At 36.5% G+C, this 15995-nt stretch overlaps 1 protein-coding gene across 1 annotated transcript in view; it reads right to left on the bottom strand.

The window, feature by feature from the left end:
* Positions 1 to 3504: 3504 nt before the first annotated feature.
* The window catches only part of LOC149308577 (calcineurin-binding protein cabin-1-like), a 32569-nt gene continuing 20078 nt past the window's right edge, over positions 3505 to 15995 (bottom strand). Inside the window, exons 29-37 of the mRNA XM_089537121.1 lie at positions 14989 to 15326; positions 12560 to 12685; positions 8906 to 9069; positions 7458 to 7554; positions 6811 to 7344; positions 6640 to 6714; positions 6202 to 6514; positions 4256 to 4623; positions 3505 to 4106 (exon numbers count right to left, since the gene is read on the bottom strand). Of these exons, the coding sequence (XP_089393247.1) occupies positions 3963 to 4106; positions 4256 to 4623; positions 6202 to 6514; positions 6640 to 6714; positions 6811 to 7344; positions 7458 to 7554; positions 8906 to 9069; positions 12560 to 12685; positions 14989 to 15326 (2159 nt within the window). The 3' untranslated portion in view covers positions 3505 to 3962. The remainder of the gene's footprint in view (positions 4107 to 4255; positions 4624 to 6201; positions 6515 to 6639; positions 6715 to 6810; positions 7345 to 7457; positions 7555 to 8905; positions 9070 to 12559; positions 12686 to 14988; positions 15327 to 15995) is intronic.

Genomic DNA, 15995 nt, shown 5'->3' with positions numbered 1-15995 from the left:
ATCTATATTATTATTATTTATTTCTCTCATATTACCATAATAATAATAATAGATAGAAAGATAGAAAATATATATATATATATATACTTATATTTTATAATATATAATTTATATAGACATATTTTATTATATATATATACACACACACATATATATATATACATACATATATTATAATAATATTATATATACTATTATATGTGTACTTAATAAATTATTAATATAATAGGTAGATAGATGAGAGAAAGATAATAAATAATAGTGTGTATATATATATATATATATATATTAATAATATAAAATATATTAATAATAGAATAGATTGAAGACAATACATAATAATACATATAAATATAATACTTAATAGTAATATAATAAGAGATGAAAGTAATATAATACATAATAATATTTAGATATAATAAAAAATAGAAAATAAATTATATATATATATACACACACAAACACACATATATATGCACACATACACTTATTTATCAAGTGTGTATATGTGTGTGTGTATATATATATATATATATATACACACACACACACACACACATACACTTAATAAATTATTAATATAATAGGTAGATCAATGAGAGGATAGAAATATAATATATACATATATATATATTAGAAAATAGATGAAAGATAGAAACAATAATAATATGTAATATATTAATAATATAATAATAGATTGAAGATAGATGGAAACAGAATAGACAATTAATATAGATAGATAGATAGATAGATAGATAGATAGATAGATTAATAAAATATTACTATTAGACAGATGTGAGAAAGATAATAAATATATTGATATATTAATAATATATTGATAGTAAAATAATAGATATATAGGTAGGGAAAGATAATAAATAATTATAGATATATTAATAATATAATTGTAGTAAAGTAATAGATATATAGACAGATGAGAGGGAGATAATAAATAATAATATATATATTAATAATATAATTATAATAATATTATAGATAGGATAATATATATATATATATATATATATATATGAAAATAATAGAGTGAAAGATAATAAATAATATATTGATATATTAATAATAGATTACTAATAATAAATTAACATGAAAAATAATAATATATAGATATATTATTAATATAATTATAGTGAAATAGATATATAGATAAATATAATAAATAATAATAAATAGATATATTAATAATATAATCAGAGTAAAATAATATATATATAGATGAGAGAGATAATAAACAATAATATATAAATATATTAATAATATAATAATAATTTTTATATTGTAATAGATGAAAAATAAATAATAATATATAGCTATATTAATAATATAATACTAGTAAATTAATAGATATATTAATGAAAATAATAATAATATATAGAAATAAATAATAATAATATATAATAATAATGTAGCAAAATAATAGATATATAGACAGATGAAAGAATGAATATATATATATATATATATATATATATGTATGTAATAGATAGGTAGATAGATGATTTTATTAATTCTCCGTCTCCCATTTATCTTAATGCTGGACTTAGGAAAGACAGAGGAGAGGAAGGGTCACTCACCGTCCGGAGGGTCTTCCATCATGGTTTTCAGAGCGGTCAGTCCGGATGACCGCTTGGTGACCGTCCTGTGGTCCTCTTTGGCTTTGGCTGCAGAGGGACCCTTTTATCGGGGGAGATTTAGGGGGAGACCCCTTCCTTTCCCTTATTCCCCCCTAAAAGCCCCTAAATGGCATTTATTGACCGCTGGAAGTGGCCAAAGTGTCCCTCGGTGGGCCATAGAAAGACACTTACCTCAGTTTTTGGACCCCCTTTTTATGACCCTTTTGCCGCTTTAAAAGCCCCATTAAATTGGGGTCCATTAGGCTTCTCAATATGGTCAACGACGGACCACCCTCTTCCTCCTCATTTAATACTGAGGCCTTTGGAGTCCCTTTCCTCAATGGTCAGCCTGGATGACTCTCAGGTCCCCTCCCTCGGCAGTCACTCTAAATGATCCCAAAGTTCACCTCTCTTTAAGTTCAGTCTAGATGACCATCAGATTCCGCTCCCTCAATGGTCAGTCTAGATGACTGCCCAATATATTCCCTTGGTGGTCAGTCTAATGGCCCTCAGGTTGCCCTCAGTCAGTCTAGATGACCGTCCAGTTACCCTCTCTCTGGGCTCAGTCCAGATGACCCTCAGATATCTCTCAGTGGTCAGTCTAGATGACTGTCAGATATCATTCCCACGGTGACCCATCTAGATGGCCCTCAGGTTACCTTCCGTCAGGGGTAGAACTGGATGACCATCCAGTACGTTTCCCTCAGGAGTCAGTCTAGATGACCTTCAGACCCCTCCCTTTAAGGGTCAGTCTAGATGACCCTCGGACCACTGTCCCTTAAGGGTCAGTCTAGATGACCATCCAGTACCTTTCTCTCACGAGTAAGTCTAGAAGACCCTTGGACCCCTCCCTTTAATGGTCAGTCTAGAAGACCCTCACATTCCCCTCCCTTAGCGGTCAGTCTAGAGGATCCTCGGACCACCGTCCCTTAAGGCTCAGTCTAGATGACCCTGAGTCCCCTCCCTCAGGGGTCAGTCTAGATGACGCTCAGTTTCTCAGCGGTCAGCCTAGATGACCCTCAGGTTCCCCTCCTTTAAAAACTAACCTTAAAAGTGAATAAAATTAGAGAATAAAAAGGCTTTTAAATCCGTTCGATAAATTATTGACGAAGCAGCGCTTTCCTCCCTTTTAACAAGGGACTCCTTTTAAAGCATCAATTAATGAGGAGAAGCTCTTAGGTCTAATTGCCCAAAATAAATTAAACAAACGAATAAATTCAATCCAGGCCAGAACCTCTTAATTGCTTTTTGATGGGAACCAATTAAGAAGGAGAAAATAAGTTTATTTTAAAGTTTTATTTATTCATTTATTCGATGGAAATAATTGGAATAAATAAATATAAAAATAAATAAAATATGAATAATAATAATAAATAAATAAATAATTATTTATTATTTTATTTTATTTATTATTCATATTTTATTTATTTTTATATTTATTTATAACAATTATTTCCATCGAATATTTTACAAATATTATTCCAATTATTTCCATTAAATTAAATATTTTACAAATATTATTGCAATTATTTCCTATAAATAAATATTTTACAAATATTAATTATTCCAATTATTTCCCATTAATTAAATATTTTACAAATATTATTTCAATTATTTCCCATCAATTAAATATTTTACAAATATTAATTATTCCAATTATTTCCATTAAATTAAATATTTTACAAATAATTATTCAAATTATTTCCCATTAATTAAATATTTTAGAAATATTAATTATTCCAGTTATTTCCATCAATTAAATATTTTACAAATATTAATTATTCCAATTATTTCCCATCAATTAAATATTTTAGAAATATTAATTTTTTCCGATTCATTAAATTAAATATCAATTAATTTGCAAACAAAGAACTAAGTTTTAGCTTTATTAGAAAAAAGCAAAGTATTATTATTTACATGACGAAGCTCTTTTGCAATTCAGTTTAATTAACAAAAACAAGCAAACGTATTAATTTTCATGCACAGTGTGTGCGTTTACGTAATTTTGCGTGCGCTGCGTTGGCGGGTCTTGGCGCAAGACGGCGGGGGCGTTAAAAAAACGAAGGCGTATAAACAGAACTGTTTTGTCGCCGTGAGGATCAAACGATTAATGATGTCCTTCTGAAAGCGAGTCCCAAGATGGCGGAACCGTCGCCGTTTCTGCGCAGACACAAAACTGTCAACCGAGAAATAATTCCGCCGCGAAGAATCAAAGCTATCCCGCCATCTTGCAACGCTAGTGGTCTCTGTGGCGCCATTTTCCGCGTATGTGTCCGTATTGATAGGCGAAAAATGGCACCGCATTTTCCACGCTGTTCTTCACGTCTGGCGTCAGACGTCCATGTAGTCGTCCTCCTCGTCCGTCTCACTCTCCAGAGACGACTCCTGGCTGGATGTCTCTAAAATCTCGAGCGCCGGCTGGCGCAACGTCTCCTTCTTGACGTTCGCAGCAGACTGCGCCGACAAGATGGCCGACTGGATGCGGAGGGAGAGGAAAAAGACAACACAACGGATTTCGAAACAATCAATCCAAAGTGATCAATCAATATCGGCATATTTGGGGTGTCCGGATCCATATTGCGGACACAAACTACCACCCGCCACGCGCCGCCACCACCGCTTACCTTGAGCTTCTGTTTCGTCTCTTCGGAGATGCTCCCTTTCGGGGAGAGGAGCGTCGGCGTCGGCGGTGTGACGGTGATCTCTGGCGGGAATTTCGTCGCCGACGACGGGATGAAGAGCTTCGGGACGCCGCCCAGCGACAGTCGCGGCTTCGAACGCTGGATGCCGCCGCCATCACCCTCCGCAGCATCCATTTCACCTCGGACCGCTGCTTGACCCTCCAAGTCCACTTGCCACTGTCCGGCGGACATCGCGGTGCCGGTTTTGGCAGTCTGGGAGACGCAGGCGTCTTGATGTCGAATGCAGAGCGCCTCCTCTTCCTCTTCCTCCTCCTCTTCTTCCTCCTCCTCTTCCTCTTCCTCTTCTTCCTCTGCGGGAAGGAAGTGGAAATGGCCACGCGACGGCGGCGTTAATTAAGGACGCAGCTACGGCGCCAAACTACGAAGGCGAGGGTATGACAAAAGAAGAGAGAATTGAGATACAGCTAGAAATATTGATTGATTGATTGATTGGATTGTGAGAACTGAGCTATAGCTAGAAAGATCAATAAGCTGACCGAACTGATCAATAAACTGTTGAAAATTCAGATAGAGCTGAAAAGGATTGATTGATAAATGCGCTATTACTTCTGTGAATTAATTCATTAAATATTATATACCATCATTATATATTAATTTATATATTATATTATATTGTACATTATGTGTGTGTGTGTGTATATATATATATAATAATAATAATAATAATAATAATAATTTGTTTTATTTATATACCGCTATTCCAAAGATCATAGCGGTGAACAGCAAGTAAGCTAATTTGCCCCCAACAGTCTGGGTACTCATTTTAGCTCCCTCCTCGGAAGGATGCAAGCCTGAGTCGAGCTTGGGCCCTTTTGCTGGTCTTGAACTCGCAACCTTGTGGTCTTGAGTGAATGGCTGCAGTACAGGCATTTAACCACTGCGCCACCAGGGCTCCTATAAATATTCATTAATATATATTATGTTATATAAATATTTTATCCTTTCATATATATTATATAAACCAATTATATATTCTTTCATATATATTATATACATTATATTAATTATACTATTTTATCCTTTCATATATATTATATAAATTTATTATATATTATATTATATTACATTATACTATTTTATTTTTTCATATATATTATATACATTATATATTATATTATATTATATCCTTTCATATATATGATATTATATATTATTTCATATATAATATATATTGATATATATTATATACATTCATTATATATTTTATTATATTATATTATATATATTCATTCATATATATTATATAAATTTATTATGAACACTATATTATATACTATATTATCCATGCATTTTATATATATATATATATATATACATAATTAATACATTATTAATATTATTAATTGCATAATAAGAATAATACGATACATAAAAAGGATTACCTTAAGATACTAACTTCAAATATAAAGAATAACATTTTTTTCCTTTGCAGATTTTCAAATCAATCAATCCCTCACCTGTCAATCATTCCCTCATTCCCTAAAGCTAATTAACTCTTTCCGTCCTTTCTCTCGTTTACCTTTCAGCATCCTCCGCGCAAGAAAAACACGCGCTGCAAACGCCGCCGCCGCGGACCATAAAATCAAAACAGACAAAGTTGATGCGCTGCCTCCGCTCCCTTTGAGGCCTCATCCCTCGTTAGCCATCGCTCCTGTTTCCATGGCGACCCTCGTTTGGAGAGGATTCCGAAGTGCGGCGGCGGAAGTTACGCAAGAGAAGGCTTCGGGAAAAAACTCCCTCCGAAAAAAGGGGGGATTAAAAAACGGAGGGATATCAATAGCGAAGGGATGGTGGGTTTGGTCTGCGCTGCGCAGTTTCTACGGATGGAGAACAGCGGCAAAAATTACGTAGAATTAATGCCAACTTACCCCTGCGAGGGTCAAGGGTGGCGATAGTGGCGACGGCAACGGCGGGGGGCACCACGTCCGCGGCATCCGGGGTCCCGGCTTTGCATCGTGGCGGCAGGAGGAGGAGCAGCGGCGGTCCAGCGGAAGCCATTTTGGCCTCCTTGGAGGGTCTTGGGAGGGAGTCGATGTCGGCGGTCATGGCGACGGCACTGGACCAGGCAGCCGGAGGGGTCAAGGACGGGGGCGTTGCGGCGGCGGACGCTGGGATGGCGGCGAACATGGCGTCCTTTGGGTCCCTCAGGTGTTTTGGGGTCGTTGGGGTCTCTATGGCGGTCTGAGGAAAATGGCGGGAACGGTGACGGGAAAGTGGAAAAGTGGTGGCCATCTTGGACCAGTCTTGCTCCCAAAATGACCACCCGCATTGGGGTAAAGGGGTGTAAAGACCGCGACGAGACCCACCTGCTTTTGTGCCGCAGCGCCGACGTGAACCTGGCAGAACTTGACCGCCTGCTCCAGAGCGGAGTCTTCGTCGACCTGCGCGGAAAGAAGAAAAGACACCACACAAAATGGCCGTCAAGAGATGCCGTTCGACGCAATGAGACGGTGACCGTGACAGGCGGCCCTACTTACATGTTTGATGAGCATGAACGTCTCGGACATGATCTTCTCAACCTTCCCGAGGTCGTAGGTCATGACCTTCTGGCCGTGTTGCCAAACGCGGTAGGCATCCAGCAGCAGCGTCTTCCCAGACTCAGCATCTTGCGTCAGTTTGCGTTTCCGCGATGGCTTCGTGATGGCAGCGGCTTTAACATCATCTGTTGGCACAGGTTGCCTAGAACTGATGGTCAGCTCTTCAAGAGAAAGCTCCGGCGTCCGGATCTCAGGGGTCTTTTCCTTCGGCCCTCGGATGGCAGCGGTTTTGTGCGGCGCAGCGTCCATTTTGTCGCGGTCCACCGGATACTCCTCAAAGTCCATTGGTTCGGACCGAGGGGCGGCCGTCGTCGCGTCCTGTTTTGGGGAAGTGTCTGGGGAGTGACTGGTGGTGGACGCCTCGGACGTGGCCGCCATCTTTGGCGGTTCTTGACCCTCGTCGGCGCTAGACTTGACGTCGGTGGCCATCTTGGCGTCCGGAGGTCCGCACTTGGGGTCCTGGTCATCGGAGGCCTTTTGGGGGTAAACAAGAGGAGGAAGGGTCAAGGTAAGACCACAAAGGGTCAAGATTGACCAGTCGGATTGCATCCGGACCTGTGCCACGGTCGCCATGGTGCATCCCTGACCTCCGTAATATCATTCAGCGTCTCTTCGAGTGCCAAAACCGTCAGGACGAAGGCCTGCTGCGCCAGGACTTGGCGGTCAGCGTCACGGAGGTATTTCCTGATAGGAAGAAGAAACGGAACAAGAAACGTAATTAGTATCATTAGCACAAATGATAAATTACATGTATATTAATATATAAATTATATATATATATATACACACACACACACACACACACACATACAAAATTAATATATATATATATATATATATATATATATATTAATTGCATATTATACATTATAAATGATAAAATATGTATATTATATAAATCATATATTAAATATATGTTAATTAACTGTATATAATTATTACAATTAATATATAATTTATTAAATATCTATAAATTATAAATATAATATATACATATATAATTATAGATATAGTGTGTGTATATATATGTGTGTTTTGTGTATGTGTATATATATATATATATATATAATGTGTGTGTGTGTGTGTGTATGTGTGTGTATAATTTAATGTTATGCCTAGTTCCTTAAAATCCTTGTTTCCACATCAGCCTTACTGATAAAAATATAATATAGATAGATAGATATAAACACATTATGTATTAATTAATTATATAACATTATAATATTTTATTATATATAATATAAATACGGTACTACATACATTTTAATGTATATATAATTATATATATGTAAATACATATTATGTATTAATTATATAACATAAATAATGTTATATTATATATTTAGCTATTAGTTAAATATATATATAATTATATATCATTACATAAATATGTGTAATATAATATATATATATATTTAAAAAATTATATATATATATATATATATATATATATATATATATATATAATATGAAATTTATTATATAAATATATACATATAATATAAAATACATAATATTAATCTAATATAAAATACATAGTATTAATCTAATATAAAATACTTCATATGTATATAAAGTATATAATATTTATGAGACTCCGCCCTCCATAACTGCCATCCACCGGCCTGAGAGGGAGTTCACCAGGCAGGTCCAGCTCCATCAGGGCTAGCCTGGAAGAAGGAAGAGCCCTCCCTCCAATCCATCTGCCTTGGTCCAGGCCTCAGAGGGAGAGAAGAACCACTGGACCTCATCCCCTTTTCCTCCACTATTCCCTTCTCCTTTTGTTTCGTGTCTTTTAGATTATAAGCCTGAGGGCAGGGAACTGTCTGATTAAAAATAATTGTAAGCCGCCCTGAGAGCCATTAGGGCTGAAGGGCGGGATATAAATACCTAAATAAATAAATAAATATATAAAATCTCTCAAAATATCTTTTCTTCCAAGGATTGCGAATAATCCCATGAAATAAAAAAACCCGTAACGTGTGTGTGTTGTTGTGTTGTTGTTGTGTTGTTGTCGTTGTCGCGGCGTTCTCACTTTCCCTGGTCGGGGGTCCTGTGGAGCATGGAGGAGACCCTGAGGAGGGTCTCGTGGTCCTTGAGCCGTGAAAGCACTTGGAGGAGGAGGACGATGGAGCGGTTCATGTGCCACGCAAAGCTCCCCGGGCGGTCGATCTCGTCCACTGGGATGCGCCAGATGCCCTGCGCAAAAAACACGGCACGGAAATAACATCAGCGCGACCCTCACCACTCGGCGCAAGAAGAGCCGTGAATACTAAAGGGATTAATTAGTTAATAATTAATATTAAGGAAGGAACCTAAAGGTCATCTACTCCAACAGACGACGCACCGCGCAGGGATACGGAAATATGGCCGCCATCCCTGAATGGCGAGAACTGTATCTGCGATTCCTCCGTTAAGAAAGGTTTCGCAATGTTTTTTAATTAAAAAGTATGATAAATTTATAATCAAAATTAAATATTAAATATTAAAATTAGAATAAAATAAAAAATTAAAATTGAAATTGAAAGAAAATAATAATTAAAATTAAAAATTAAAATTAAAAAATAAAGAAAAAAATTAAAATTAAAATAAAATAATAATTAAAATTAAATTAAACATAGAAAATTCAAAATAAAATTGAAAATAAAGAATAAATCCTTAATAAATAATAAAGCATTAATAAAGAAATATTAATAAATAATAAATAAATAACAAACTTTTAAATGGTTAAATTAAATTAAATATAAAATAATAAAATATTACTGCTTTATTTTATATTTTTTATTTTATTTTTAATTTAATTTATTTATTATTAATTTAATTATTATTTAAGATTATTTTAATGTTTATTTTATTATCGCTTTATTATTTTTTTAGTCAGTTTAATATTTAATTTCCCAGAACGTCAGATCTTCCTGATACCTTTTATTTTATTTTATTTTGTTTGTTATTTTATATTTAATTTAATTTAACCATTTAAGGGTTTGTTATTTATTTATTATTTATTAATATTTCTTTAAAGTTTAAAGTTTAAAAAATAATTTTAACAATTAAATTAAATTCAAAATAAATAAACTAATAAATAGAAAGTATCATACCTTCTCCACTGGGAAATTAAAAATTAAATTAAATTAAATTAAAATAATAATACCATAAAAATAAAAAATAATTAAAAATAAAATAAAACAAAGCAGTAATAAAATTGAAAATATGATAATAATTAAATTAAATTAAACATAAACTAAATAAATAAAATAAAAGGTATCAGCGAGGATCCTCAATAAACAATTAAATTAAAAACTAAGTTAAATAAACCACATAATAAAAAATAAACATTAAAAAGATTATTAATAATCAAATCATATTAAATAAATAAATAAATAGTTAAAATAAATAAAATATAATAAAATAAATAAAAATATAATATAATAAAATTGAAATAAATTAAAATTTTAATTATTTTAGAAGCGCCCCTAACATTGAGGATCCCTTGAAATAGAGGTGGGGAAACAGGGCACCCCAAAACGAAAGACACCCCAAGAAATATAGAAGACGGGAAAGAGAGATACCCCAAAAACAAAGGAAAAGGAAAGCCAGGCACCCCCCCCCCCAAAAAAAAATTGAATACTTACAAAGAAAAGAAAGGAGAAGGAACTCAGGGGAAGAAGGGGGATCTCCGAAAAAAGAGAGAAAGAGGAAAAAGGGGAAAAGGAAGGAAGGGAACAAAGGGAAGAGGAGGAAAAGCAAGGAGAAGGGGATCCCCCCAAAAGGAGGAAGGGGACACCCCAAGAAAAGTAAGTGGGCATTTCCAGGAGAGAGAGAGGGGAAGGGGGAAACCCCAAAAGGAGGAAGGAAGGAGGACACCCTTAAATCAGGCAGGCAGGCAGCCAGGCAGGCAGGCAGGAAGGAAGGAAGGGAGGGGGATACTTCCAAAGGATGAAGAGAGGGGAACACCTAAGGAGAAGGAAGGAAGGAGGACACCCTTAAATCAGGCAGGCAGGCAGGCAAGAAGGAAGGCAGGAAGGAACGAACAAACAAACAAACGAAGGGGGATACTTCGAAAGGATGAAGAGGGGGGAACACCTAAGGAGAAGATAGGAAGGAAGGAAGGAAGGAAGGAAGGAAGGAAGGAAGGAAGGAAGGAAGGGGGCACCCCCAAAAGGGGGATACCCAAAGGGAAGGAAAGAAGGAAGGAGGACACAACCAAAGGGGGAAGGAGGGGGACACCCCAAAGGAACGGAAGGAAGGAAGGAAGGAAGGAAGGAAGGAAGGAAGGAAGGAAGGAAGGAAGGGGGACACCTGGAAAGGAGGACTTGGGGTTGCTGGACCCCCTCCCATGGACAAAGAGGGAGGGAGGGGAGGGGGACCCCCTTCTCATCCAGCCTCCCCTTTTGTGAGCCCCCCCAAAAAGCCTCACCATGGCGACCGGAGGGGGCGGAGTCTCCCTGCAGCCCCCCCTCCGTAGGTGTCCTCCTCCGTGGGCGGCCCCCCTCCCCTCCCCTCACTCCCCTCCCCCTCTCCCTTTGCCGCAGCCACCGCCTCCATCCCCCTCCCTTCCCCTCCTCCCCACCGGGTCATGTGACTCCCCTCAGGCCCCGCCCCCAAGAAAGAGGGAGGGGAAGGGGGTCGGAGACATCGTCCCTGAATCCCTGATTTTGAGCAGCAGCAGCACCACCACCAGCAGAAGCACCAGCAATTTTTCAAGCCTATACAATTTTGTAAATACAAATACAATTTTCGAGATATATATGTGCAATTTTTCAAGTGTGCGCAATTTTTTAAAAAATGGCCATAAATTAATTGCGTGCGCGTTTTTAAATGCGCATGATTTTTAAGTGCACACGTGCGTACGTTGTAAATAACTAAAATGAAATAAATAAATAATAAGAATAAATAGTATAAAATGAAATAAAAATAAAAATTAATAATAATAATAAAATAAAAGAAACAAAATTAAAAGATATTAATAATTAAATTAAATAATAAAATAAATAAATAAATAAAAATCTATTTCTTGATCACCTCCACTGGGAAATTATTGAATAATAGTAATAATAATAATAATAATAATAATAATAATATAAAAATTAAAATAATAATAAAAGAAATTAAAAATATTGATAATTAAATAATTTAAATAAATAAATAAATATCCAGGATCACCTCCTCAGAAATTAAAATTAAATAATAATAAATAATATTAGCAATAAAATAAATAAATAAATATTGCAGGATCACCTCCACTGGGAAATTCAAAATTAAATAATAATAATAATAATAATAATAATAATAAATGCAAAATAATATAAAAATAAAATAAATAAAATAAAAAGTAAATATAATTTTAAAAATAAAATAAATAAATAAAGAGACAGGTACTTTTTCGGAGGTTGGTTAATCCCTCTTAATTAATTACTATTGCTACTGCTAATAAATGATAAATAGTTATTAAAATTAATTTAAATAATAAATAAATAATAAAATAGATATTTTAAAAGCGTTTGCAATTTTTGAATGCATGCGTAGATACACATTAATTGAATAAATAATTACAAATGCTTATTAAAATTAATTTAAATATTCATTTATTTATTTAAATTAATAATTAAATATTTAAATTCATTTAAATAAATATTTAAGTATTTATTTATTGATAAATATATATAAACGTATGAATATTGAACCTCACGTGACGTACGTTGAAGAAGTTGGTCTTGTTCCTCTCGCAGAAGAGCCCTTGCGCCGGCATGTGCTGCAGCTGCTGCCAAGGAAGGAGAGCGCTCCCAAGGAGGACGTCCCGTGCCCAGAGAAGGTTCTAAGCAGGAAGCGGGAAGCAGGAAAGGGAGGGAAGAGGTAATTGTTTACATATTCATTATAATAGTATAATACACAATATATATAATGGAGAAAAGGAGAGATGGAAGGAAGGTATGGATGGATGGAGTGGAGGGAGGAAGAATTGAGAAGGAAGGAAGGAAGGAAGGAAGGAAGGAAGGAAGGAAGGAAGGAGACGAAAGGAAGGAGAGAGGGAACAAATGGAACATAGGAAGGAGAGACAAGGAAGAAAGGAACAAGGATAGAAGGAAGGAAGATGATGGAGAGCTAAAAGGAAGGAGGGAGGAAAGATTGGAAGGAAGGAAGGATGGAAGGAAGCAAGATGAGGATGGAGAGATGGAGGGAAGGAGCGAGGGAAAGTATGGATGGAAGGAAGGAGAGACAAGGAAGGAATGGAGGAAGGAATATAAGGATGGAAGGAAGGAGCAAGGAAAGACTGGAAGGAAGGAAGGAAGGAAGGAAGGAAGGAAGGAAGGAAGGTGAGGATGGAGAGAGGGAAGGGAAGGAAAGTATGGAAGGAAGGAAGGAAGGAAGGAAGATGATGGAGAGATAAAAGGAAGGAGGGAGGAAAGGAGAAGGAAGGAAGGATGGAAGGAAGGAAGGAAGATGAGAATGGAGAGATGGAAGGAAGGAGGGAGGGAAGGTAAGGATGGATGGAATGGGGAGGAAGGGAGGAAGAGAAGGAAAGAAGGAAGGAAGGAGACAGAAGGAAGGAGAGAGGAAACAAATGGATGAAAGGAAAGAGACAAGGAAGGAAGGAAGTATAAGGATAGAGAGAAGGAAAGCAGGAAGGAGCGAAGGAAGGAAGCAAGATGAGGATGGAGAGATGGAGGGAAGGAGCGAGGGAAAGTATGGATGGAAGGAAGGAGAGACAAGGAAGGAATGGAGGAAGGAATATAAGGATGGAAGGAAGGAGCAAGGAAAGACTGGAAGGAAGGAAGGAAGGAAAGAAGGAAGGAAGGAAGGAAGGAAGGTGAGGATGGAGAGAGGGAAGGGAAGGAAAGTATGGAAGGAAGGAAGGAAGGAAGGAAGATGATGGAGAGATAAAAGGAAGGAGGGAGGAAAGGAGAAGGAAGGAAGGATGGAAGGAAGGAAGGAAGATGAGAATGGAGAGATGGAAGGAAGGAGGGAGGGAAGGTAAGGATGGATGGAATGGGGAGGAAGGGAGGAAGAGAAGGAAAGAAGGAAGGAAGGAGACAGAAGGAAGGAGAGAGGAAACAAATGGATGAAAGGAAAGAGACAAGGAAGGAAGGAAGTATAAGGATAGAGAGAAGGAAAGCAGGAAGGAGCGAAGGAAGGAAGCAAGATGAGGATGGAGAGATGGAGGGAAGGAGCGAGGGAAAGTATGGATGGAAGGAAGGAGAGACAAGGAAGGAATGGAGGAAGGAATATAAGGATGGAAGGAAGGAGCAAGGAAAGACTGGAAGGAAGGAAGGAAGGAAGGAAGGAAGGAAGGAAGGAAGGTGAGGATGGAGAGAGGGAAGGGAAGGAAAGTATGGAAGGAAGGAAGGAAGGAAGGAAGATGATGGAGAGATAAAAAGAAGGAGGGAGGAAAGGAGAAGGAAGGAAGGATGGAAGGAAGGAAGGAAGATGAGAATGGAGAGATGGAAGGAAGGAGGGAGGGAAGGTAAGGATGGATGGAATGGGGAGGAAGGGAGGAAGAGAAGGAAAGAAGGAAGGAAGGAGACAGAAGGAAGGAGAGAGGAAACAAATGGATGAAAGGAAAGAGACAAGGAAGGAAGTAAGTATAAGGATAGAGAGAAGGAAAGCAGGAAGGAGCGAAGGAAGGAAGGAAGGGAGGATGGAGAGATGGAAGGAAGGAGGGAGGGAAGGTATGGATGAAAGGAAGGAGAGACAAGGAAGGAAGGAAGGTATATAAGGATGGAAGGAAGGAGCAAGGAAAGACTGGAAGGACAGATTGGCGAGGATGGAGAGATGGAACTAAGGACGGAATAAAGATAGGAAGGAGGGAACAAATGGATAGAAGAAAGGAGAGACAAGGAAGGAAAGAAAGAAGTATGATAGAGAAAAGGAAGGAAGGAAGATGAGGATGGAGAGATAAAAGGAGGGAGGAAAGGAGGAGGAAGGAAGGAAAGAAGGAAGGAAGGAGGCAAAGAAGGGCCCTATTGTGAGTGGAGTCGACTGTGTGGGCAGGGCCAGTCTTGTGGGCGGGGCTGACCTTGTGGGCCGGGCCTCTTTTGTAGGCGAGGCCTCTTGTGGGCGTGGACAAGCATGTGGGCGGGACCTCTTGTGGGCATGTCTAAGCATGTGGGCGGGGCCTACCTTGTGGGCGGGTCCGTAGGCGTAGAGGAAGGCCAGGCGGTAGAGACTCTGGTAGTGCTGAGGGAAGCGCCCCAGACAGAGGCGCAAGGCAGAGACGCAGAGATCTGTCAGGATGCGGCGGCGCTCCTCGCGGTCGGAAGGCAGTCCCCGTGGAAAGGAGGCCGACGGGGAGGGGAGGCACATGCGCTTCAAGTCTCCTCCTGGAGACAGGGATGGGGAGAGGGACTTCGGGGTACGGGGGGTCGCCCCGGAAAGGATACTGGGGGACTCCGACGCCTTCGTCTCAGATGCTATCGCCGTCACTGCGCCCGACTCCCCCGCAGTCTCCTCCGGCTTCCCTGGAAGGGGATGGAAAAACATTATATTTGATACAGTTATAAATATAAATATATTTATATATATGTAAATAATAATAATAAATGTAAATATAAATATAAATTTAGATAATAAATAGAAGTAAATATATGAAATAAAATAAATGTAAATATATAAATATCAATATAATATATAAACAAGAAATATATAAATATAATATAAATATAAATAAGAAATATATAAATATATTTTATATATAAGAAATAAAAATTTAAATAATAAAAATAAATAGTAAAATAAATATAATACATATATATATATATATATATATAATATATTATAATTAATAAGAAATATAAAATATAACTAATAAGAAAATATAAATATAAATAATATAAATAATATATATATAAAAAATATAAATAATATAGATATAAATATTTTAAAAATAATAATAAATAGTCATAAATAATAATAACTATAACTATAACTAAACTATAAATATAATAATAAATATAAATAAATATAAGTAATAATAAAATTTAAAGATAATTTATAACTAATAATAAATAGAAATAATAATAAATATAAATTTAAAAAAATAATATATTTAAATATAAATAAATATAAATATAAATAAATATAAACTATAACATAAGTATAATTATAAATAAATATAAATATGACTATAA

The sequence above is a fragment of the Sceloporus occidentalis genome, unplaced genomic scaffold (assembly GCF_023333645.1).
Source record: "Sceloporus occidentalis isolate IW3139 unplaced genomic scaffold, rSceOcc1.0.p SCAF_8, whole genome shotgun sequence".
Taxonomy (NCBI): Eukaryota; Metazoa; Chordata; class Lepidosauria; order Squamata; family Phrynosomatidae; genus Sceloporus; species Sceloporus occidentalis.
This window is presented reverse-complemented; position numbering and strand designations above follow the sequence as displayed.